At 38.1% G+C, this 14299-nt stretch overlaps 1 protein-coding gene across 42 annotated transcripts in view; it reads left to right on the top strand.

The window, feature by feature from the left end:
* NRCAM (neuronal cell adhesion molecule) overlaps positions 1-14299 on the top strand; it is a 149419-nt gene that overhangs the window by 71391 nt on the left and 63729 nt on the right. For 32 of the 42 annotated variants that reach the window (XM_048300108.1, XM_048300096.1, XM_048300101.1 and 29 more), the window contains 3 exons: positions 9055-9243; positions 11613-11630; positions 13649-13754. In XM_048300108.1, the coding sequence (XP_048156065.1) occupies positions 9153-9243; positions 11613-11630; positions 13649-13754 (215 nt within the window). In that variant the 5' untranslated portion in view covers positions 9055-9152. The remainder of the gene's footprint in view (positions 1-9054; positions 9244-11612; positions 11631-13648; positions 13755-14299) is intronic. The other 10 variants (XM_048300110.1, XM_048300107.1, XM_048300114.1 and 7 more) reach the window with 1 other exon arrangement.

Below are 14299 nucleotides of genomic sequence, written 5' to 3'. Positions count from 1 at the left end.
AAATATCTCTGTTTTCATGTTAATATCATGTTGAATACTTTCAATTTCTTTACATCTGACTTAATGCATATGAAATTTTAACATGAAATTTCAACCTTTCTGCCTTTAAGTATGTGCACACTTTCCTTCTTGCCTTTCCCATCCCAAGAGGTATTATTTATCTGGTATCTTCTCAATCCTATTGCAGTGTTTTGCTTCAACAGTTAGTTGTCTGCCCTACACCTTCACTCTTCTCTCCCCTCAACTCCAAGCTCAGAGAAGTGTCTGTCCTGACCTCTCTCTGGGTGAGTCTGCCACTTCACGGATTAATTAATTAACAATTAATATTTGTAGGCAGAAGACAGTGCATCCAGATCACTCTGTGCCTTACTCCTGCACAATGTGAGAAACCCTGGCAGAATCTACCTGTGTTGTGGTGGTGAGCTCCCTGTGGAGGTCTTGAGGGCAGATGACAAGTCTCCTTTGCCGTCTCAAGTGCCAGCCAAGTAAGCTCTAAATGATGGCAGCAGGCAGTGAGGTTGTGCTATTTTTCACAGTGTGGTTGTGTCATTGTTCACAGATGCTGTGCACGTCCTGTCAGGCCTTACCCTGCTGTGTACTCCCATTTAAATTTCCACAATGTCCACAATAACCACAGAATGGGTAAAGTTCGAAGGGACCACAATGGGTCATCTGGTCCAACCTGTCTGCTCAAGCAGGCTTGTCCTGGAGCACATTGCTCAGGATTGTGTCTAGACAGTTCTTGAATATCGTCAGTGAGGAAGACTCCACAGCCTCTCTGTACAATCTGATCCAGTGCTCAGTCACCTACACAGTAAAGAAGTTCTTCCTCGTATTCAGGTGGAACTTTCTGTCCATCAGTTTCTACCTAATGCTTGTTGTCCCAATACCTGGCAGCACTGAGAGGAGCTTGGCTCCATCCTTCTGACACCCTCCCTTCAGACACTGACAGACATTGATGAGGTCCCCTCTCAGTTGTCTCTTCTTGAGGCTGAACACACCCAGCTCCCTCAGCCTTTACTTGTAAGAGAGGTGCTCCAGCCCCTTACTCATCTTAGTTACCCTCTGTGGGACCCTCTCCAGTAACTCCATGTCTCTCTTGTCCTGAGGAGTCCAAAACTGGACACAGCACTCCAGATGTGGCCTCACTAGGGCTGAGCAGAGATTCAAGAAAAGAAAAAAGGAAAACAAAGGCAGCAGAGAAAAAAAGAAAACTTGAATGCCAACCTTCCCTGCTTTATTTTATCTATAGAATTGAGGTGTCCAGCTGCAGCAGGCAAGCTTTATGAAGGCAATGAAGTTAATCAGAACTTTGTGAGTTGTTATGAGTTATTTGAGAGTGAGGGGAAATTAGAGATGCTCATGTAAAGAAGTGATAAAAATCACTTCAGGAATCACTTTCAGAAAATCTTGAACTAGGCAAGTTCTTTCTGACCGTTGTTAGGACACTGGTCACCCCTGCACATATGATCCTCAGCAGCATTTCTGAGCGTAGTGACCTGGTTGTGAAATGTACCACAACACTGGTGGTATCTACAAACAAATTAAAAGTTGATTCATTTACTTAAGTCTCACATAATTCTGTTGGGAGCAGTAGAAGCATTAATTACTGCTGTTTAAAGCAGGAACAGACTTGGTTTGCACAGCTATAATCATTGTGAAGATTATCAGCTCTCACTTTTAGAGAGAAAGGCAAGAATATTTCTATAGTGTTGAAGTGTTTGTATCAGAGTTCTCTGTTCATTTCAGTTTTTAGTGGTGGGCAGGTAACAGGTGTAATTGTAACTACTTTAACAGAAATATTTAAAATTAAATGAGCAAACAGGCTGACTTTTACCTGTTAAGTAGTGTGTTGCACATAGGTAGCTAGTCCCCAACCCCCATCTCCAAAAAACGAACCCAGAGCAGCTAGCTGGAGTTTGTACCCTCTGCACTGTTTACCCTCCTTTGTTCATGTACTTGTTAAGGTTTCATATCTGACGGAATGCTGTAGTCCTCAGTTTCTGGCAATGTCCCTATTCTGAGTGACCTCCTCTTTACCATAACTATTCCAGCATTTCATGCTAATATTAGTGGTTTCTGCTCTACTTCCCCAAGGGAGGAGTTGCCCTGTCTGTGAATCAAATTCTGCTCTTTTGCACAGTATGGTTTTCATGAGAATATCTTCATGGAAAACTCTAGGCAGTCAGTGCTTTTGGAGTTAGCGGTAGGGATGCAAAGAAGGTAATTAACCAGTGTAATACAGAATGTATTACGTTCTCCATAGGTAGGTCATCATATATTCTGATGGGTAGAAAAAAATTAGGAAAATAGAAAAAAAATCCATTTCATCCTATCTCCCAGGTAAAGAAATTAATATTTCAGGGAATATTTCAGCTGAGCATCCTCTTTGCATATTTATAAATAACTGAACTGGGAGTCTTCACTGAGGATAAAGGTGCATTTTCCTTCTGCCCACTGCAGTTTTCCTTCTAGTTCTATTTGCACACTATGGTATGGTTGTCATAGCAGGCTGATGATACATTGATATTTTTTTCTCATAAGCACTGTTTTGTTCTATTGCAAAACCTTTCAGAGGGAAAGAGATGGGCTACTTGCAAATGTTTGTCTTGTTGAACTTCGTGCTGAATTATTTGTACTTAGGGAGCAACAAGATCATTTGCATGCTCTAAAAGTGTTGAAGTGTAAAGAACTATCCTAATAATACCATCATCTAGGTACCTGTTTTTACCATCCATGTCCTGTAAAAATGTGTTTTCTTAGTTTATTTTCTCTCACTTACTCTGAATTCTTTCTAACTTACTGAGAATTTTAATGATCAAGCAGAATTCTTTCCTTCATCCCCATATTTAGTGATTTGCTTCAAGCTAAACTAGCTCTCTCTAAACTGATGCAAGTTATGTTTTCACTCCCCCCTTTGTAAACTTATGGTCTTCAGCAGATTTGCAAAGTTACACTCAATTCAAGCATCTCAACCAAGTCTTTGAAAGGCAGTAAAGTATGTATACATGCACGAGAGATGAAGTGTTCAGGCTGTAATGACTCTAAAGGGCTACTGAAATAGATGTCACTACACCATTAGCTTTATGTTCCATTCCATCATTTTTGTGCAAGGGGGTAAAAAAGGTGAAAGAATCTGAATCCAATCAAGAATTTATGACACCAGAAAAGACCCTAGCAAGACTGAGACATCTGTTTAAATTTGCAATACAAAAGTGCTGTTCAGATGCTGATTTGACTCTGGAGGCATCTAAACCTGCCAGGCTTACTAGGCTTACCTACCTATTTGAGGGCTATCTGCAGCTTTGCTCAGCCATGTACATAGTCACCCCCGCCAAAGCAGTTTATAATTTAAGCTGAGCAGGATCTAAAAAGTAAGTGCTGCTCTTTTTAAATCCTCAAAAGGGCCAAATCCAATATAGGCCTTCAGGGAATATGTAAGACAACTGTAAAAGGACAGATTGGCTTTGCTCCAGTGTTTTAAAAATCAACTCTAAGTGGCTGCTCTAAGCATTCAAGTCTGTGACACATGACTGAGTTTACAGGCTTACCTGCAGCCCTTAATTAGAGATTTGATCTCTGTGCTTAGTTGTTTGGGGGTTTTTTCCCCTACATTTTTTGGTGCTCATAGATTGTATTTCTTGAGCAGACAGTTGAAATAAGAGTGGATTTTTTAAGAACTGCTATTCTTGCTTTTTTAGCTCATAGTGATTTACCAAAGAGATCCAGTTAGCACCTATGAAATTTTATAGTGTTCAGGGAAGAGCAGTGCAAACCCTGCTCAGTCCTGGCAGGGCCAGAGGAGTCAGCCTCATGCAAGGGTGCATCAGGGTACAAGTGCAGTTCCGTGGCAGTGGAAAATGGGTGAATAATTGAAGTGGTTCTCCGTTGCTGGTTCAGCAGTTGATACTGAAGTTGTGCTGGAAGCAGTTGGATCTCATTGTGCTGGGGCTGTGCAGATGTACAGTCAGTATTGATACTTGTGTTGAAAGAGCTTCTGTTCTCATGGCAGATGTGTTGGTCATTGCCATGGTGGAGACAAGCAAGCAAATATTTAGGGGTTTTTTTAGGACCAAGTCTTAGGAACAGAAACAGGGTCAGCACTGTTTTCTGATGTACTCCACAGTAATTTTCTTCTCTTGCTGTTGTTTTATTATTTCAAGTAACATGACGAATTGGAAGAAAAATTATGATGCATCGTATAAGGATGGGAAGCTTCTTTAGTCATAGTAACCATTAGTAGATGTTGAAGATACATAGTTTTATGTAATTCAGCAAGTGTAGGTGCAGTGGGTCTACCTGTGAGTTCCAAAAGAGCCAGTGGGGAAGATATCTGGTTCACAGGTTTTCATTTTTAATATGTTCCTTAAGACTGGAAGAAAGCTGGTGTTCTGCCCAGATTCAGAATAGACAAGCAGATTGAGCAGGGTAAATATAGCCTGATATAAATCACAGTGAACATATGGAAAAAGCTGATTGGGGACTCAGCTGATAGGGAATTAAAGGCCTTGAGTAAAATTGATTCTGCTCAGAGTTTTATGGAAAGTAGGGCTTGTAAAACAAATTATTGACAGAAACTTGATTTTAATCTTCTAATATCTGATAAAATTACAAGTTTGGTAAGATGATGGTGTCAATGTAAAAGACTTTGAAAAGCATTTGACTTATTGCCATGTGAAACCAATTAATAAAAACATGAATTTAACTATGTAGCAAAACAGACCAGACTTTGATGAATAACAAACCAGCTGGCAGGTCTTAATATAGGATTGTCAATAAAGAAGTTTCAAGGACTAAGTGGCTTTCCCATAGTGGAAAATAGAGAGTGAGAGTAGAGAGACTGTAAATTGTGTCTGGATCGTGAAAAGGAAGGAGACCACTATGAATGCTTAAGTACAGTCTCAGAGCCAAAACAGTAATGCTGAGTGTAGTGGCAGTTCAGGAGTGTAACCAGGCTGATGATTTTTTGCTGTATATAAAACTGCTGAGAACATTTAGAGTGTGGCACACAAGGCCATCTGCCTTTGTCAAAATAGCTTGAAAATGGCTAAATGCATATAAACATCTAACCCTAATAAGTACCTGAAGCATCTGAATTAGTCCTGAGGAGATCTTGTTTAATTCAGGAGTTCTGTCTGTGTAGTTTATTTTTCATCCAGTTCTGTCTAAAGGTGTGTCCGTACAGCACGTTTAGTGTAGCCAAATCCAAAGCAATGGGCTTAAGCTTCATAAACAGGAGGTCACAGAAGATGATTTAGTATTCCCTGATGACTTCAGAGGATAGATTTATAGTAGATTGTGGCAAATTGAAAACTTGGAGGAGACCAGTGTGGTGTTTTCCAGGGTTCTAGAGGATGAGAAATAGGTCTAATTTGGTGTACTTTTAGAAAGTTTTAAAAATTATTTCTTTTTATGTGCACCTCTATTCAGACACTCTAGAGCTATGTATCCTGTGGTAAGTAGATTAATACCAGCTACCTGGAAACAGACCATAACTTGGATAATTTACACCTAGTAGGTAAGAGATAGGGAAAGCAAATTGGTGGGGACTGCATTGACTACAAGATTATTCAAGAGCAGAATTTTGAATACTCCTTAGGCCTGTTGACACATACATGGGTCTTTAGTCTATTATGTCATGCTACCTCCGTAAAAATAGTTAGAATAAAGGCAGTATCTAAATAGCATTATTGTTTCTATTAGTGCTGTGTCTGTGCTGCTTAGGTAGTGTAATGCTGAGTGCATTGTTATCAGTTTCTATTTGAAAGATTTTAAATTAAATAATTGTTTCCAATTAGAGTTTTTTATGTGACCTGTTATTGCAAATACTAGATAACCTAAAAAAAAAGTGTGAAATTTGAAACCAGTTGTTCAAAAATATATTAAGTCATCTTATTAATACTTGCATACTTAGCATAGCTGTGTAAAACACATAAGCCCTGTAAAGACCTTCCATTAAGTGATAAGGCTATTGCAGTTGTCCTCAAAAACAAGCATTTTGTGCTTTTTGATTATAATCTTCAACACTTTTTCTTTTATGTACAAGTCGTTAAGTACATTTAGGTCATTTGAAATTGCTTTTCACAGATGTAACAAGTGACATTTTTTTAAGTACAAAGGAGGTATGGTGGTACAGAAAATCTAATTTTGTACAAATTGGTGAGTAAATTTGTATTGAGTAAACTCCTGAATGAACTGTCACAATACATGTGTTTTCCTATGAAAAGGGTAGGACAAAATGTCTGAGCTACACAAGATCTGAAATAAATTGTCTGGAGTAAAAGGCAATCTGCTGTATAAATATTTCAAGTTTTGCAATTGAAGCCTTTACATTGATCTGCGCTTGGAGGCCTGGCCTTATTTTGTAGCAGATAATGTTATGTCAAAGCAATGTTTAGTTCTATATAGCAGCTGTTGTATTCATACTAAATTGTGCCAGATTTAATCTTGAATATATTCAGCAAGAGCACCCAGTTGTGCCGACAAACCTAAAATCATTTTCAGTAATGTTCTATCGCAAACACTTTGGGCACATTGCCTCTCTCAGGTTGAATTCCCATATTGTATGCAAACATCCCAGCAGCAGATTCAATAGGTATCCTACTGGAACATTGCAGTAGCAGAAGTAGACAGTATGAGACAATTTCTCAAGGGTATTACTTTCCCCATCATTTTAATTGCTCCTGCCTGATTCACCAGTGCTTGTGTATTCATTTGTACTTGTTCAAAGCAAATGCAATTTAATTTTAAAATACTCTCAAATCACTGCAATACTCATTTTACATGTTGAAAGAACAAGACAGTAAAGTGGATAATCAGGTTTTCAGGGTTTCGTAAGGAGAACTGAAACGTTGCATAGGAAGAACCAATAAAAGTCAAGGTTCAATTGTGCAATACTTCAGAGTATCCTGTAAATTCTGGGTCATTGCACAGAGAGGGCCCCTTGATAATTGCAGTGATACTGTAATGAGGAGATGACACAAGGATCAGAAGAACAGTGGGTGAGAACCTAGTTTAACTGGAGAAGGGCAGACAGCTGTAGTTGATGGAATAAAATCAGCTTTTCTGGGGAGCACTTCATTGCAGGAAACGTGCTGGAGTGCTCTCAGGCACTCTTGATAGAAGCTCTTCTCCTTCCCCTTGCTCACTGCAGCAGGAGCATAGTAAACTATATGTGCCAAAAACTGGATGGAGAAAACACTTCTCACCTTCCCCAGCCCCAGCAATTTAGGGTGCTCATTTAAAATGTAGGAAAGTTCAGTTCATTCTTCTAGGAAAGTCTGAGTATTTTTCATGCATTCCTGCTATATGTCTGAACCCCTTTCTAAGTAGTTTGGAGGTAGGCATGCCACCTTGTCTGCTTGTGCAGTTCCAGTTTGTATAAATAAGTATGCAAAGGCCAGAACTACAGTGTTCTCTCTTCTGATATGTTTTGTAATTTTTCTAATCTGCCATGACAAATAATTAGTCGTTACGTTACGGTACGAAGTCCTAGAGATAGTTTGGAATGTCCATAAGCAACTTGCCCTCTCCCGTGATGCCCCAGTCAGCAGTTTCCAACAGCTCCAAGTAGTACATGTCTAGAACCTTAGCCTACTGGAATATTCTTATTTTGAAACAAAAATCTGTTTTACAGATAGTGACAGTAAGAATCAGGGAACTTGATGTCCTAGGTGAGGATCAAAGGTAGAGCTCCACACCTCAGTTATAGTTTCCAATTCTAGTCTCTTCTCAGAGGACTGTACAAAGAGAAGGATAATTTATAGCAGCAATTAAGAGGCATAATTTCTTCTGTAATGTGAAAATTGAGGGAAATTCTTAGCATAGACTGGTTTAAGTAACTTCAGGAAGCACAAACAACTCTTTATTTAACATTTGTAAAGTGGCTGCTTCTTTGCAACTTTAACTCCTTGTGGACTGGATAGCATTGTGTTTCATATCTGTGGCCAGAGCTGAGCAAGTCATGGTTCACTTCACTTCAAGTTGAATTAATGCTGATCACTGTGAAATTTCTGATCCATCTGGCATCCTGGAAGTACTTTCTCAGGGAATGTCCATTTACTGAGAATGCATTGCATAAGCACCATTTGGATTTCTAAGGCTGCATAGCTCTTTGTAGGTCACTGGTGATGCTTATGGGGCTTGCAGGCAGCTAGTTTTCACTTCTCCAACATTCTTCTCAGCTCAAGCTTGGTCCTGAATGCAAAAAATAAGGAAGGAGCCAGAATTATTCTGCGTGGCTAATGTGATCTCTCATGCTTGGCGGAGGGGGGAATCTAGCACATTTCAAAGAACAGATTTCCCTTAAGTTTCATTTCCGACAGTTCGTCACATATGAAAGGAGGAGAAGGGTGTTTGAGAATATGCTGACAGTTAATTAGATTTTGGTTTCAGGCTAGAAATGACAAAGTATTTTGATGTTACCTATTTTGAGAGGAATCAGAAATCCAGAAATAGGAGCCTAGATACAGTACATATGGTAGCCCCTCAGCACCTTCATGAAGTCTTGTGTATTCAGTCTACAGCTATCTTATTAGAAAGAGTTCCAAAGTTGGGAGAAGATGGGATACCTAACTCAAAGCTGCAGAAAGATTCCACAGTTTACTTAGCAAATTCATGATTTGACATGTTTTCCTTGGAGGAGATGCTTAAAATAACTCTTTCCAGGAGTGGTGCAGGGTGCTTGAAGGTGAGCCTAGGTGGGCATTGAGAGCTTTTAATCCACTACATCTACTTCAGAGGACTATTATCTTTAGTATATACTCTTTTTTGACTAGATGGACTGCCTGCTGCTTTATCCTTCTTAGGAGAGGTATTTGTATTTCCATTCAATAAGGTTATAGGAGTTGTTTAGTAGCTTCTTTAGGAAAGGGTTATGATCTAGGTGACCTAAGAACCGGTGGATTTCTTGGATTTCAGTAGAACAAATGGTGTAACTGTTATCTTTGGATATGATGTTTAGACTGCTTGTATTTCATAATATTATTGAGATGCATGTGATCGTTTAACTCTCCATTGTGTCTACATATTGTTCTTTTTTTTATTATTTACCAGGTTTCATGTCTATACTTACATAACTATTGCAAGCTATCTAGTCTTATGAAGTTGAACTTCATTCTTCAAGTGTGATTTACTCAGTACAGCCTAAAATCATGATGAAAAAGATGAGCATACCTACAAGCAGAGCTTCCCTGGTCCTCTTTCTGTGCCAAATTATTTCTGCACTCGATGTACCTCTTGACTGTAAGTATTAACCTGATAAATAAGTGGAGAATAATGGAAGATTAGTTAAATAATTTCTGTAGGAAGATGAAGATAACTCCAATATGGAGCTAAAACATGGAGTGTGTTTGGGAACTTCAATCAGGACATTATAATTAAGAATATTTACACTTACTGAAGATTTTCAAAACCTGTGCATATAAAATGATTTACATTGTTCAGTTGAGAAGGTTTAACGTGGGATTCTCACAGAATCCTACTTACACTTCAGTGTGCCTTTGTTTGATCTAAATGAAGAAGGGCAGAAAACCCCAGCTAAATGCTAATTACTTGTGAAATTAAGATCATATTGATAATTTGCTAAAAATCCCAGGACAACTCCTAGCTGCTGTAAACAATCACCCTTCTGAGAAGGGGTTCCCAGGAGCTGATATGAGAGCTAGTAAAAAATTCAAGTACCTAAAATTCAGGCACTCAAACCATCTTTTTTTTTGATGCAAAAGGGTAAGTAAGGCTCTTAGGTTTCTTAAGCAGTGCCTGAAAAGAGTTAAGTAATTAACTAAGTTAAAAACATGTTAAAAATGTGCTGAGCAGGGAACTCCCGCATTAACACATGAGGAAACGTCTGGAGGAGGAGAAATCCCAAGATCTGAAGTTGTTGTCCAGGATAGGACTCTGTTAGTGGGGAACCTTGAAGGTAGCACTCCTTGCTGAAGAGGATGCAGTGGTAGCTGCTGCATTTTCTGTTCTTAGTAGCTGATTTTAACAAATTACTCATGCTTCAGGTTGATACTTTCTTTCATGAAAGCATGATCACATTTTCAGAATTCGGTGAACCATGTTGCACCTCTCACTGACTATTCATTTGTTAAACTAATTACCAGGGAAGAGAGCATTAGGGTTGGTGTTTAATTGATGGATTAATACATCCGTAAATTTGCCTGTGATTCTAATCTGCATGGCTTTCTTTACCCCTGTGGTTTTGATACCTTCCTGCCTTCCAGAAATGCATGTTTTTCTTTAATAATCACTGACATACATTGCAAGTGCTTTGGTGGGTTTTTTTTCCCCCTTGCATTTTACAAGCCTATCAAACCAATGACCTGTAATTCTGTAATAAAATCAATATATCTGAATCACATCCAACTTGTTGTGTTGTAAATGCCTTTAGAGCAATAAGCTGTGGGTTAAAGAAGGCTTTGAAAGTTTGATGAATGAATGCGTTTTTTTCAAAACTTAATTTTTCTCTTTAAATATCTTTTCGGGCTATAAATAGTGTTTTAAGCCTGTCTTGTAGTTTAGGAACTAATACAAATTCTGCACCTCTCTAATATCTTTATATTAAGAGTAAGATTTTGGGTTAAATTTACCAGAAATACATCAATAGACAAAAATGAATAGCTCTTTTAGATGTATAATTTTAATTCTCTACTGAGAATTTAATTGCCTTCTACTTCATGCCTAATAACTTTGTGGGGTCTGATAAAGTCGCATACTTGAATTTTTAGCCAGAAATTGCATCTAGAATGATGGTATTGCTTTCATAAATCATGATGAGAATGGGCTCTGGGAGAGCACCACAAGGGAAGGACTTAGGTTTTTTTGTGGGTCTTCCCTAAATACCCACCACAGAGACTTGGTGGTGGGAATATACTTGATTAATTGAACATTTAGGTTTCATCCAGGTTAGAAGTTCCTATCCATAGCAAGTTCATTAGTTCCTAGTCAGCATCTCCTCAAAGCAGGCAAGGAATGACTGAAAATGTAGGGGACTCAAGGACATTTGACCTCTTGCCAAAGAGACATGTTTATGCAAAACGTTGGAAGTAAGCAATAAAGATCTGACAGCTAAGACGATTTTTTTGTTTGTTTAGTTGTTTTCCTAACCAAAAGGGGTTGGAAGTCTGTTGAGTAGAATTAGGTGCTTTTGTCTTTACAAGTGTAATTTTAGCCTGAAGCATTCACTCAGTTCTTCCATGTGATCATATGGGTGGATTGATTTTGACTGCAGCATGAGGGTAGTGCACTCCATTAATTCTATTTGCTGCTGTCTCCTCAGTATTAGTGTTTTATGTCCTTGCAAGGCCAAAATCACATACCATGGTTGCTCTTAAAAAGTGAACACTTCAGAAAAGTTTCTCATACCATGACCTTTGAGATAAATGTAGTCATATCTGACACAATGGAAATTTGTGACTGGAATTTCAGGCATTGCTGCATGGGTTGCAGTGCTAAATGTTTTAAATGTTTTCTTTCTAATGGTGACCAATGTACTTGTCAGAGATACTTATCTTCCCTCTCAAAATTGCTAATTTTCTCTTCACTAACAAATGTTTCTCTTTAATCTCCATTTGTCCATTCAACTGCTGATTCTGATGTGGGAATAAAAGCAAAACTTCTAGAAGAATGTAAGTTACTCTTCACTAAAAATAGGCTGTGTGCTGCTGAAAATTAATACTGATTGTGTTGCAAATTGAATTGCAGTCCAAAATGTGTGATTCTGACATTTTGTTGATAATTTGGTTTGCTGTATCTAGATGTTTTGAGCATGCGATGTTCAGAAAATACTACTGTACGTAAATCAATGTTCTGATAGTCTGAATAAATTAATTGTGTGATTTTTGATGGTGTGCTATTTGAACATTAAAATCTTTACTCAATATCAGCATGTGCAGTGTTTTATTACTACTTTCAGGAGTAAATATATTTGGTAAAAAATAAATTTATTGAAATATATGTACTTTTGTACTATTTTACATATCTCATGTGGACATATTTTTATATCCACAGTGGATATAGCTATTTAAGTAGACCTCATATTTTATGGGTTCTAACTTAGCTTTAGTTTTATGGTTAATTTAATCAGTATTAAGTGCAGGTCATAACACAGGAGTGGAGATTTCAGGTCTTTGATGTTCATCAGATGGAATATGCTGTAGGTTGGGCAGTGTTCATGTCATGTCCTTTTTCAAAGTATATTTGCTTTTCCCAAGTAGGCATCTGACATGTACTGACCCCAAGAAATGCCTCTGAGAGGGAAAAGGCCTGCCTTCAAAGCACTGCTGAAGAAATACACACAAAGGCATCATGTAAAAATGTTGCCTTCCTCTTTCAAGGATTCTCCCCTGTGCAGTGAGGAGCAGAACCCAGTTCTGCATGGCCTGTTCTGTTCTGCTTAGCTGCTTTATTTTGTTATGGTTCCATGATCTGGTTTCTTTTCATGGCTATTTCTTACAGGTAGGGTTTTACAGATGGCTACCTCTGTCTGTGCAAAGTACTACTTAATGTACAATGGTATACTTAAGGAAGACTTAAAAATCCCAGTTGTTCAATTTTAACTGGCTAGAGTGAAGCATGAGAACACAACTAACTCTAATGATTGAAATATGTTGTTCCAGTTGCTAGAAATTACCCCAAAGCACTGGCAAAGAGTATTGCTGGAAAGGTGATTTACAGCACTTAGACAGTTATGATCACAGGATGTTCATGGACATGTTATTAAACAGTTTTCTTTAAGCGACACTTAAATGTAAACATATGAATAATGTTGAGGAAGACACCTTTCTCACTATCTTAATATCACAAACAGGATTTTTTAATGCAAAAATAGGCATAGAAAATGGTAAAAGGTTATAAATTACTTAAAATAGGTGGACACCAACTACTTTGACAGGTGAATCAAATTTTGTTCTGTGCTACTGATTTTAGAGTACTTGACAAATCACAAATGTTAAATGATTGCTTCTCCTGGGACAGTTCACAAGATTGACTGTATTTTTATTGGGTTTCTTAAGGGGAATCAGTGCTATACTTTTCTTACATGTTCATTTTATTTGGAAACTAGATACTATTTTTGTCATTTTTAACAGAGTCTTTTGCTTATAACACATTTTTTACTCCTGAAAAGTAATTCCTAAAAGCATGCTTTGTAGATTAATTCAGTATGTCAAACATAATAAATGTGTGGAAAAGCTTCACCCACAAAGAATTTGGAAATGCATAAAATGTTTAGAAGCACAAAGCAACATACAATTTTTCTTCCTTTGTGGCAAAAAAACATTTTGTGGAGGTTTATGTCTTGCAACTCTTCATTCCAGATTTGTTGGACTTAGAATTCAAGTGTCCTTTGGTTTTGTGAAAATCTATCGAAATCTGAGGTATAGAAATGATATTTTCATTGAACTTTTTGGCCAAGATCTTCATCCGCTGTAAATCAGGATAGCTCATTTGGAAGTTAGTATAGCTACACTGATTTACAAGGGTAGAGAGCTTCAGCCTCCTTATACAAAGGATACTCTAATCCCACTCTTCTGTCAATTATTTGATTCCTAACTGCAATTCTTCTTTATCTGCTTACAAAAGTGTCTTGGTGATACTTTGAAAATATTGTTAAAATCCTCTCTCTTTGTTGTATTTCATAATGAAGTGTCACAACCTCCTACGATAACTCAGCAATCTCCAAAAGATTACATTGTTGACCCTCGAGAGAATATTGTAATACAGTGTGAAGCCAAAGGAAAGCCACCTCCTAGGTTAGTAGCATTTTTTTTTTTTTGCTTTTATTGGCCTAACAGCATGGAAGAACTAGGAGAATATATTGTAACTTCTGCAATTTAACAAGATCAAGATTATGTGTATGAATGTGCTGCTAAGATCCAATTATTAGGGTTCTTTAGAAATTTCTCTGCCTGAAATAAGGTGCAAATGAGACCATATGCCAGTGACAATAATATGGGTTTTGTTTGATAGCAAATAGAGAGAGAGAGAAAGAAAGAAGTAGAAAAATAGTTGGGGGGGACAGAAAGAGTGTGACAGGGACAGAATAAGGGAAATATTACTATTCCGTGGATCCCAACTATGGTCCATTGATCCTCTCCAGCTGGTCATCTTGGTGGTGAAGGTCCCCCAAAAAGCATAGAATCCCATGGGTTTATGTACCCTCGAGCCAGGTGGCAATGCCCAGGCATGTCCCCCATGGGGAAAGGGGAGCAGTCTCTCACAGCAGACTCGGGATCTGTTGCATCCGGTGGTGCAAAGCCTCTGGGGAGCACTTTAGGGGGGTTATGGCTCCCCCTCA

Source organism: Corvus hawaiiensis, chromosome 4, assembly GCF_020740725.1.
Source record: "Corvus hawaiiensis isolate bCorHaw1 chromosome 4, bCorHaw1.pri.cur, whole genome shotgun sequence".
NCBI classification, from domain to species: Eukaryota; Metazoa; Chordata; class Aves; order Passeriformes; family Corvidae; genus Corvus; species Corvus hawaiiensis.
Note: the sequence above shows the minus strand (reverse complement) of the source record. Positions and strands in the feature narration are given on the sequence as shown.